This window comes from Neurospora crassa, linkage group I (assembly GCF_000182925.2).
Source record: "Neurospora crassa OR74A linkage group I, whole genome shotgun sequence".
NCBI lineage: Eukaryota > Fungi > Ascomycota > Sordariomycetes > Sordariales > Sordariaceae > Neurospora > Neurospora crassa.
The window spans coordinates 4,983,686-4,993,600 of NC_026501.1; the positions used below are offsets into that span (position 1 = coordinate 4,983,686).

General features: G+C 53.7%; 5 protein-coding genes across 5 annotated transcripts; 3 read left to right on the plus strand and 2 right to left on the minus strand.

The window, feature by feature from the left end:
• Nucleotides 1-259: 259 nt before the first annotated feature.
• On the minus strand, nucleotides 260-2,688 carry tim44 (translocase of inner mitochondrial membrane 44). The gene is made up of 2 exons (XM_960236.2): nucleotides 1,537-2,688; nucleotides 260-1,486 (listed from the first exon to the last, which is right to left on the minus strand). Exons 1-2 carry the CDS (start codon nucleotides 2,439-2,441, stop codon nucleotides 811-813), a joined length of 1,581 nt encoding a protein of 526 aa, XP_965329.1. The 5' UTR covers nucleotides 2,442-2,688; the 3' UTR covers nucleotides 260-810.
• Nucleotides 2,645-4,277, plus strand: NCU03230 (mitochondrial ribosomal protein subunit S18; the record flags this gene model as incomplete). The annotated part of the gene is made up of 1 exon (XM_960237.2): nucleotides 2,645-4,277. One exon carries the CDS (start codon nucleotides 2,645-2,647, stop codon nucleotides 3,773-3,775), a length of 1,131 nt encoding a protein of 376 aa, XP_965330.1. The 3' UTR covers nucleotides 3,776-4,277.
• Nucleotides 4,278-4,357: 80 nt separating this feature from the next.
• On the plus strand, nucleotides 4,358-5,873 carry NCU03231 (mitochondrial chaperone BCS1; the record flags this gene model as incomplete). Its single annotated transcript, XM_960238.2, has 1 exon — nucleotides 4,358-5,873. The coding sequence occupies one exon, from the start codon at nucleotides 4,358-4,360 to the stop codon at nucleotides 5,777-5,779; it is 1,422 nt and encodes a 473-aa protein (XP_965331.1). The 3' UTR covers nucleotides 5,780-5,873.
• Nucleotides 5,874-6,137: 264 nt separating this feature from the next.
• Nucleotides 6,138-8,058, minus strand: NCU03232 (RNA binding protein Pym). Its single transcript, XM_960239.2, has one exon. It carries the CDS (start codon nucleotides 7,797-7,799, stop codon nucleotides 7,203-7,205), a length of 597 nt encoding a protein of 198 aa, XP_965332.1. The 5' UTR covers nucleotides 7,800-8,058; the 3' UTR covers nucleotides 6,138-7,202.
• A 150-nt stretch (nucleotides 8,059-8,208) lies between these two features.
• On the plus strand, nucleotides 8,209-9,663 carry NCU03233 (hypothetical protein). Its single transcript, XM_960240.3, has 5 exons — nucleotides 8,209-8,336; nucleotides 8,404-8,417; nucleotides 8,544-8,609; nucleotides 8,681-8,729; nucleotides 8,788-9,663. The coding sequence occupies exons 1-5, from the start codon at nucleotides 8,334-8,336 to the stop codon at nucleotides 8,833-8,835; spliced, it is 180 nt and encodes a 59-aa protein (XP_965333.2). The 5' UTR covers nucleotides 8,209-8,333; the 3' UTR covers nucleotides 8,836-9,663.
• The last annotated feature ends 252 nt before the right edge of the window (nucleotides 9,664-9,915 follow it).

Below are 9,915 nucleotides of genomic sequence, written 5' to 3' on the forward strand. Positions count from 1 at the left end.
TGACTTTTTGAGTCTCAGAAAGCTATTTGGTTTTTGTTGCATCAACATTGTACCAGATGCCTTGATTTTTGAATTTTTGTTTGGAGAATTTTCTTTCGGCGTGCGCGTGTTTTTGTCTTGCTGAGATCCGGTCACTTGACTGTCTCGATCAATGTACTGGGGCTTATCACATGTGAGATCGGGTGAATCGAGAGAATTAACGACACCAAGTCTCAGTTATGTTCTACATTCGCACGGTACCTTGGTGTATGATTGCCTAATGAAATTCGTTTCAAGCACTATAGGCCATTGGAGGCGGTTAATCAGCTTAAAACAGACCAACGGAGGAGGCTCGGGAGGGGGGAGATGATTCAAGCACAGGCAGAGGATCGATACCAACGTCCTATCCAAAGAACCAATGTCATTGTTCTGTACAAAAGCGGGTATCGCTTCAAAACGCCTATATCTGTTTCGCTCCACAGCTCTTTTGTGACTGCCCTCAGTCCCGCTATTATATTGTACAGTGTGACCATTTCGTCATGGCACCAATCTTTGATCCGTATGCCCTTATTCAGAGTGGTGTGTTTATGCTGGAAATGCTCAAGGCGCCCGCTCCGTAGCCTGCCTTTCTATACATGTGCGACGAAGATTCCGAAACTCCCAATGGCCCCCATGCGACCAGATCCCAGTTTTGGTATGATACATTTATTCTTGGTTGCCGCAACCGATAATAGTGTAGTGAACATAAACAAGCGCTCGACGCCGAGTGGTGATGTGGCAAAAGCGTGCTCCTTCACCTTAAAAGACACGCTCGTTGGAAAAAATGCGGGCTTAGATGTAATCACGCCCGCTCTTCTGCATCTCGATCAATCTCCAACCCCTGGTCTCGGGGTTGTTGACATCCTCAGGAATACGAGTAATGCCAATGGCGTAGGTCACAAGCTGAACCTTGTCCTCCATACCGGCCGCCAACTTTCCAGTCTTGGCGTTCTTGTAAACGTGAACTTCTTGAGTCCTGCAAGTGATGACGAAAACAGGAATGTCGCCAGGCTCAAGCATCCGCGCCTTGAGAACATCAACACCACGGATGTCGAGAATGCGTCCGTCGGACTTGAGACCAGCCTGGAGATACTGCTTGGTCAAAGCCTCATAGACGGAGTACTGGGCCTCCGAGAGCCAGAGCTTCAGTGTTTCAACATCACCCTTGACGTACGCCTCGAGGACTTCAGGAAGGATGTACTCGCGCAACTCCATAAGGAAATTCTCCATGTTGAAGCCGGGGTCCAATTCGCGAAGCTTCTTGATGACCTGAGCGGTCTCGTTTTCGGCGAAGAAACTGCCAATCTTGTCGGTGATACTCCTAGCAGTGGAGATGAGGGGGTTTTCCGACTCCTCGTAGACGGTCTTCAAGCCGAAAACATTCTGGACGAACTTGTTGGAGTCGCGGAAATCCCTCCATGCCTCCTTCCAAGCGGCATCTTTGTGGAGAGTGACGTTGGTTCCGGCACTGCAACAGTTAGCAAATCGACCAGATATGTCCGCAGGGCTTGTTCTTACTTGGGATCCTCCTCAAGGATCTGAGGGCCTTTGCCAGCTGACTCCTTCAGCCACTTCTCTCTGCGTTTCCTACGTTCCTCCTTCTCAGCCCAGCCGCCATATCTGGAGCTGCTTCCGTCATCGATGACGTCCTTCACGTTCTTGTAAGCCTCAGTCTCGCGGATAGGCTTCGTTGCCTTGTCCAGAACCTCTCCGGTGATGTTGGCGCCCTTACGCACTCCCTTCATCACTGGCGTCTCCCAAGTCCACTGAGCACCCTTGCCGACGGCAGTCGCGGTGGTCTTGACAACCTTGCCAGCCGTAGAGGAAACAGTACCAGAGGTGGCTTCGTACGCCTGTCGTGCACGGCGAATGGCCTCGCTCTCTGCGATCTGGTTGGCGGAGGCGGCCAATGCCTTGGTCGACTCGTTCCATTCCTGAGACTGCTTGAACTCGGTCTGCATGGTCTCCATGAAGACCTGCCAGGGAGTCTTGTCACCGTGGGGAGGTGGAGGCGGCGCATCCTCCTTCTTTTCCTTCTTGGGCTCACCCTCTGACTTCTCGCCCTCCTCCTTTGCTTCTTCAGACTTGGACTCTTTCTTTCCAGTGGGCTCTTCTTGCGCCTTGGGTTCGGTCTCTGGCGTTTGCTGCTTAGGCTGCTCCTGTTGCTGCAGCGCGCGGAACGAGGCGTGGAACGAGCGGGCTTGTATCGCGTTAGGGGTAAAAGGCGACCTTAGTAGAGGAATCTCCTGCGCGGAGATGGGCGTGGCGGGAGAGATGCGACTTTCGGTGGTGTTGACACGGGAAGCGCGGCTGGACAAGAGCCGGCTGGTCGCCGGTGACCTGACATGGGTGGTATGAGGAACGGCCGTGGCTCTCAACGGAGCCCCCGGCGACGTCCTTAGGACATGCCTATATGCGTTCATGTTTGCTATCCCAGCTGGACCGTCCTGCGGAAAAACCTGGGAGACGGAGCCTTCAAGCTGATGCAGACAACAAGTCGAAGCACGGGAGTGGAGTGCGTAAAGTTGGCGGACGGAGGGCAATCTTGCAAGGGCCGAGGACAGAACTTAGAATTTGCGCGCAAGCTAATGGAAAATGGATCGGTGGAAATTCTGCTGCAACGCCAATGGCCGGGCAAATCGATCCAATACGCGCTGAATTGGTCGGCTGGACACCGAGGGTCCCCCGAAATCTTTTGGCTTCTTTGCCCCCGCTCGGCCGCAAAACTGCTCCAAAACTGCCCCAGAACATTTCGTTCAGTCCCCCGCTGTCGGCTCACCCTTGTTACCAATGCCAAGAAAAGTGCCTGCCCCACCGCCGACCGGTTTCATGGTCGCCCTTGATTCTGCAGCGGTGCCGCTTGCGTTGCCTGCCCCGCGGCCATCCACTCAAAATTTCGAGGACCTTTGAACTTCCGGTCGGCGAACGGGACGGGAGCCACCCACTCACGGCATTCGCACGCGCACCGCGCACCACGGAGCCACGGTCTCTCCACTACCTGTACGACTCGCTTCCCCCAACTCCGGCATTGTGTGCGCAACTGCTCTTCCACCAGCTCATTCAAGGTCACTTTTCCTTTGTCGTCCACCCCACCGTCGCGACAGCTCCGAGGAGCATTTGGCCAGCAAAGATGAGCCGCTTCTCTACCGGCCGCCTTCTGGCGCAGAACCTCTTCCAGGCCTTCAACAAGCCCGTTTTCCCCAGCGCCACGCCAGTATGGACGCGGGCGTTCTCACAGACCGCCGCCAGGAGGGACGCCGATTCCGAAAGCTCAGCCAAGTTGATGGAGTCTTTGACTCGGGGCATTGTCGGCATGGCCGCAGATCCCACCGATTTGACCGGTGACAAGCTTGCAACCAACATTGGATTGAGGGATACCGAGGACGAGCCATACCACTTCCACATCTACTCGCACAAGCACAACACTCACATTACCGTCACCAAGCCAAACCGCGACGCTCTCATATCCCTTTCGTGCGGCAACCTTGGCTTCAAGAAGTCTAACCGCAAACACTACGACTCGGCATATCAGTTGGGCGCCTACGTGGTAGACAAGATGCATCAGATGAACTTGCACAATAAGATCAAGAAGATGGAGGTGGTCTTACGAGGATTCGGCCCTGGCAGAGAGGCGGTCATCAAGGTTCTGCTTGGAAACGAAGGAAGGATGTTGCGCAGCTCCATCGTACGTGTCAGCGATGCCACACGCCTCAAGTTCGGTGGTACAAGGAGCAAGAAGCCCAGACGTTTGGGTTAAGCGAGTGCAGCTGGTCTTGGGGACAGAATTGGATGGGGAGCCGTCACAGCCTGGCTGGCAGCAATGGGCTGGCGGTCGTGTACATGTCATGTATAAACAAGAATCTGTCATTGAATTGCATGTTAGGATACCCGGAAGGGGACCGCATGCCGATCCGCTTCCAGGTTCTGTTCTCTTCATTTCTTATGACATTTAAAAGGGTGCTTTGAGGCTCAGAGAGCGTATTTGTTGCTGTACATGGCCCAAGGATGAGCTTCCGGATGTCCCATTGCATTGGAGACCACGGCGAGGAACACCGAATCGTTGGATTACCTTGGTTCCGATACTGTACTGTAGCGTCCCTCTTGGGAATCTAGAGGTACCGGCAGCCCGGCAAGAACCGTACTGTTGGACCCACTTAAATTTTCAATTGTCGGCATGGCTCCCGGCGACGGGAGCTAAACGTCGAACATTAACCAAATTCGGATGAATTCCACCTTATCCCAGACCTCATCCGACCCGGAGCCCTCTCAATTCTTGCCGACCCTTTTCGGCCTTCAACCTCTTCCGCAAAGCCATGTAGAATAGAGAACTTCGACCACAATGTCGACCGATCCGCAAACCCCGCTTACAGCGGGATCAATTCTCAACCTCGATGTGCTCTTCAACAATCCCGTTTTCGCCGGTGGCATGGGCCTCGCCGGCCTTGGCGCCGCCGCCGCCTTTGGTCGCCGGGCTGCCATCCGTGGTGCCGGATTACTGAAACGTCAGATGCTGGTCAATGTCGAGATCAGCAAGCGTGATCCTTCCTATAACTGGGTCCTTGCCTGGCTGGCGCTGCCGCGAGACAACACCGGCTTCATCGCCCAGCGACTGACGCGGCTCCGCAACCTCTCCGTCTCTACCACCACCAAGTCTATCACCCCCGGCAAGGACGAAGGAAGCTCGCACGCAGATTTCCGCGTGCAACCCGGCTTTGGCCGCCACATCATCCGGCACAAACCCGGCGTGTACATCGCCGTGAACCGGGAGAAGGCGAGCACGACTCAGACGGCAACGGGCGAGCCGCACGAGACGCTGACCCTCACCCTCTTGTGGCCGCACCGACATGTGCTGGGCGAGATCTTCACCGAGGCGCACCAGATGGCGCACCGCTTCCACGAAGGCAAGACGGTCGTCTACACGGCGAAGCGCATGGAGTGGATGCCATTGGGCAAGCCCAGGCTCAAGCGGCCTCTTGGTAGCGTCATTCTCGACAAGGGCGTTAAAGAGAGCATCGTAGACGATGTGAAGGAGTTCTTGGCGGCCCAGCAGTGGTACACCGACAGAGGCGTGCCCTACCGTCGTGGCTACCTTCTCTATGGCCCGCCCGGTACTGGGAAAACGTCCTTTATCCAGGCGCTCGCGGGCGAGTTGGATTACAGCGTTGCCATGATCAACCTCAGCGAGGTCGGCATCACGGATGATTTGCTGGCTCACCTGTTGACCCAGCAGCCTGAGAAGAGCATTTTGGTTCTGGAAGATGTCGACGCTGCGCTCGTCAACCGGAGACCGAGGGATTCTGATGGCTACAGCGGCGGCACAGTGACGTTTTCCGGTCTTCTCAATGCCCTAGACGGTTTGGCTGCCGGCGAAAACCGGATAGCCTTCCTCACCACCAACCACATCGATCGCTTGGACCCGGCCCTGATCCGCCCTGGCCGTGTCGACATGATGATGCGCATTGGCGAGGCAACCAGGCACCAGGCTGCCGAGATGTGGGATCGCTACTATGGTGACATTGACACGGACCATTCCGGCCGCGAAAGGTTCCTCAACAGGCTAGATGAGCTCGGACTCTTTGGCGAGAACAACCAGGACCCCGATGCTCCCAAGAGACATACCTCGACGGCGGCTATCCAGGGTCTGTTCCAGTTCAACAAGAATGATATGGAAGGTGCTATTAGAATGGCTGAAGGCTTGATTCCCCGGACCTTTGTGGCCGAAAACCCTTCAAGTGATGGCAGCATGAAGTCTCCGGCATGAACGAGGATGGACGGCCTGGCACGAAATCATGTACGAATAGCTGTATAACAAGACATTGTTCAGGAGCAAAAAGAATGATACCCATTATAGCAACCCGTCTTGAATGCTAATTTGAATGAAGTATTGAATCTGCTTTGCTATCATTGTCGTCATGTTAAGGTTATGTATGGTTCATCCTATTCTCGGAAGTGAATATATCATATCAAGAGAGAAGGGTTGACTCGATTAGCGGGCTCGAAGAAGTGTATAGTATTTCTAGACGACCCTTTTACTCACGCTGGAGTGAAAGGGTCAAATAACAGGGCATGCAGAGGGTTTCTTTCCCGAATCATCCTACACAATGAATTTGATTACAACATTCTCTTGAAGTGGAACAGCCAGGTTCGTCTTTTTCAATGTTCTATATCATTACGCTGTTTGGAGTCAAAGATTTTTCTCTACTGGTGGTTTAGGTCTTGCTTCCTGCTTAAATCTTATTTCCGCTCTTTCCAGATCCGCCTCACTTCTTCCGAGTCCTTTGTGACCTTCAAACCCACTATATAAGCCCAACTTTTCCCACCGGGGCTCACGCATATAGCGCCACGGATGTTTCTATGCCACACTCGTAATAGTGACCGTACCTATGCTGCCCGTAGACCTCTAGTTCAAAGAATGACCATTATTTCCTTTCGTCTTTTCATCTCAATAAGGAAGTGCCGTCCAGGATGATGCATCGTGACGTCGAACCTTGAAGGAGACCTTGGAAAAGAGGGACAGAAAGCTAGCTTCTATTTATGATTCCGACCAAACACCTCTACAACGGAACTATACCGGAACCTTTCTCTCGACGGTTATTGGGCGAAATGCGCTGTCAGAGCTGACAGTACATGTACAGGCGCATATTTCCAAGTTGCTGTTGGACGCTTAACGTGACTTTCGCCAAGCCGTTGCCTCCTTGTTATCTGATCCCACCTTCCCTGCAGGGCAGGATCCGACATCCCTCTCGTCTTGAACTGTAAATTGACTGTACAGACCCTGTACAGCCAGCAGCATTCGAAACCATCACTCTTTATCGTCGTCGTCCCTTTCATCTTAACAATTTGCCTTGGACATTCGCCTTGGACCATTCGCCTTTACCCGATCGCAACGTTCAGAGCAGCAGCACTTCCCGTCATGGCATATTCATACAGCTACCCCATGCTCCCCAGGCCCTCAACGCGGGCGCGCGGAGCGGCAGAAGGCTCAAAGGTCGGCGTGCAGTGTCAAAGAGTGTCGAAAGGCTTCCCAGTTTAGGCTCATGCTGAAGGATTGTTCAGGGATCGTCGTGAATCGAGTGTGGCGCATCAATTGGACCGGCGGAGCAGTGTCTCTGTAACTTGGCCATAGCAATTGCCGGCCAGGACCTATGCTCATGATCTTTATCCTCGATCGTCACTTTCCTGCTTCAGGTCGAGTCCTCTTTTGGTTCAGACGAAGCCTTTGCGGTCTTTGGCTCCCCTTCAGAGTCGAAACCAAGGGCATCCAATTCCCGGATGAGTTCGTTGATCTTGATAACCTTGGCGATCTGTTCAGGTAACAACGACTCTCCACCATCCTTCTTGTCCTTCAGCTCCTTGGCCTGGCGAAGCTTCTTCTTTACATTCCGGGCCTTCTTCTCCTTCTCGGCTTCCGGGTCGAGCTCTTCTGGCTTGAGTGCAGGGGCCGCTGCAACAGCTGTCTTCTGATCCTCGCCTTCTATTTCGCCAGCAGCCTTGGCTTTTTTGCGCGCTTCCCGACGTTTGGCATTTTTGTTAGCCGCCGCACTGAGCTGCTGGTCCGACTTGTCCTCCTTCAATCCCTCTGCGCCCGGCACTGGGCCTTTGCCGCGCTGGCGAAAGCCCTCGGCGGTGCGGTTCTTGTACACCTCGACATCCTCGGGCGGGCGGTAGCCGGGGCGGACTTTGATAGCTTTTCTGGTACTCCCGTCGGCTCTCTTAGACTCGGGGATGACACGCTCGCCGTTTTTGTCAGTTATGATGCCGGAGTTTGTTGGCTGAGACATGGTTCAAGATTGTGGTGGGATTATTGATGTTCGATGAGGGGTTCGGCTAGGGTTGCGGCGATGCCGTTCGACGATTCGGAAGTAGTGAGTTTCGTATAAATGTTTAATGGTTGATTCGCCGGAGCTCGAACCTCGCGTGTCGAGATTGTTGCTTTCGTAATGCGCACAGTTTGATGCGCATCCGTCGGACACGTCAATCAGTAAATTTGTAGGAAGAAGCAAGAGATTGGAAAATGAGGACGACGTTGTGGCTTCGAGGTTGATCCCGCTTGCAGCTTGGCACGCTTGTGAGAGGTGCCAGCAGCCTTGGAGGCACCTGGAGAAAGTGGGTCATAGCTTTGACCAATCAGGGGAGCTGCATTTGCTCCGGATGGTTCCGGCCGGCGACATCTGCGATCTTCTAGGTTCCGCTGGGTCGGTTTTGTCCAGTGCAACGAAAAACATCGTGATTGCTCGCGACGCCCATCTCCCACACAACGTCACCGTCAGAGACGCAGCTGAACCACCGTTTACAGCCTCGGTAAATCTGCCAAAATGGTGAGCATCTCTCCGCCCTCACGCCGGCTCAGAACCTGCCAATGCTAATCGCGCATTCCCAATTTAGTCCGCTTTGTACAAGCAAGTATCCCCGCAACGCCGAGCGCATGCTCACACGCCTCCCACCCCCATCGGCCCGGCACCGGCCCCGACCCTATCTCCCGGGCCAAAGCCAAATCGAGCACCGATAGCTAACGTACATCCCAGCCTCATCTTCCGCAACAACACCGCCTTTGTCGGCGCTGTCTTCGCTGGTGCCTTCGCCTTCGAGTTGTACGTACCCACGACAGTCGTATAAACATATAACAGGGAATCTTGTGTCGCTGAACAATCGCACCATCTAGGGCCTATGACAACGGCATGGACAAGGTCTGGGACAAGATCAACAAGGGGGTACGAGCCTACGACTGAATTGACACTGGTGTGGAACAGTTGCTGACGAGGAGAACAGCGCCAATGGAAGGACATCCGCCACAAGTACGTCGAGGCTGAGGAGTAAACATGACGACTTGGGAGCAACTTTTCAAGACATGGAAACGCCGACCCGATGAGGATCAGACGACAGCCTCTAGGAGAAAGTGGGACGTGGTCGACGGCCATTGATTGCTAGAGGAATGGGCGACTTTTCCTGACGCTTCTGCCTACCAAGCCCCTATTTCTACCGTATTGTACAAAATCAATATTCACCATGGCGAAAGACACATAGACGAATGACCATAGCCCGACTACAAGGCTGAAGAGTAGGAGCATTGAGCAATTCTCTCTGCCAGCTTTTGATCTGAGGAACCTCAGCATGAAGCAAGCCCGGCAACCGAACGGCCCAGCCTGGATTTCGGACGTGTGTATGTGTGGGCAATGTCTGCTTTAAATTTCCCAGCGTTGCGTAGCAGGCTGAAGCGTTCGATGAACTGCGCAGTTCGAGCTGACCTTCGCAATCTCTGACGTCTTTACGCAGCGGCTTTGATGGTCGGTCGGACGGCATGGATTTTTCACACACCAAGCGCCAGCCCCTGGCAAGCTACGTTAGCTGGCACTGTGGCCTGTGGTATGTGGTATGTAGAGGTAGTAGAGTATAGAGGTACCTACCGGCTGGTGCTCGACATGGTGATTATTCGCTGAGGAACCTCTACATTTGACCTACTAACTTTTTGTTCTGTCCCTACCGTACCTCTACCGGTACTTCAGGAGCAACACGGTGCAATGCACGATGATGATTATCAATATACGGTGTGGACGACATCAGGACGGGAGGTTCAGTTTGTAACAAGTCGCTCGGTTAGGTATAGTAGCGGAAGCACACGCGTACTTCTGAGGGTAAGCGTGGCCCAGTTGTAGTGTTTAGTTGCTCCCTATCATAAACAGTACCATTCATAACTGTACGTCAAGAAGGGAACAGGGCTTCACTCTTCCTAGTACCTTCTGCCTACGCTACCTCTACCTCTACTTAAAGGCCCGGAGTGCGGCCCCCCACTGACGTACCATTACGAGCGTCAGTGCACCTTCTTGTTCGCAAAATACCGAAGCTCGCTGCAGGATTTGTCTCGCAAATGTCGATAGGTAAAGATATAATGGGGATGAG

What these genes read in the sequence shown, in the direction of transcription:
- tim44 (XM_960236.2), bottom strand. Translation starts at nt 2,441, where the DNA reads ATGAACGCATATAGGCATGTCCTAAGGACGTCGCCGGGGGCTCCGTTG. An exon ending in ATCCTTGAGGAGGATCCCAA is followed by an intron (nt 1,487 to 1,536) that starts GTAAGAACAAGC and finishes TAACTGTTGCAG; the next exon opens with TGCCGGAACCAACGTCACTC.
- NCU03232 (XM_960239.2), bottom strand. Translation starts at nt 7,799, where the DNA reads ATGTCTCAGCCAACAAACTCCGGCATCATAACTGACAAAAACGGCGAG.
- NCU03233 (XM_960240.3), top strand. An exon ending in GGTGCCTTCGCCTTCGAGTT is followed by an intron (nt 8,610 to 8,680) that starts GTACGTACCCAC and finishes CGCACCATCTAG; the next exon opens with GGCCTATGACAACGGCATGG. An exon ending in GGGACAAGATCAACAAGGGG is followed by an intron (nt 8,730 to 8,787) that starts GTACGAGCCTAC and finishes CGAGGAGAACAG; the next exon opens with CGCCAATGGAAGGACATCCG.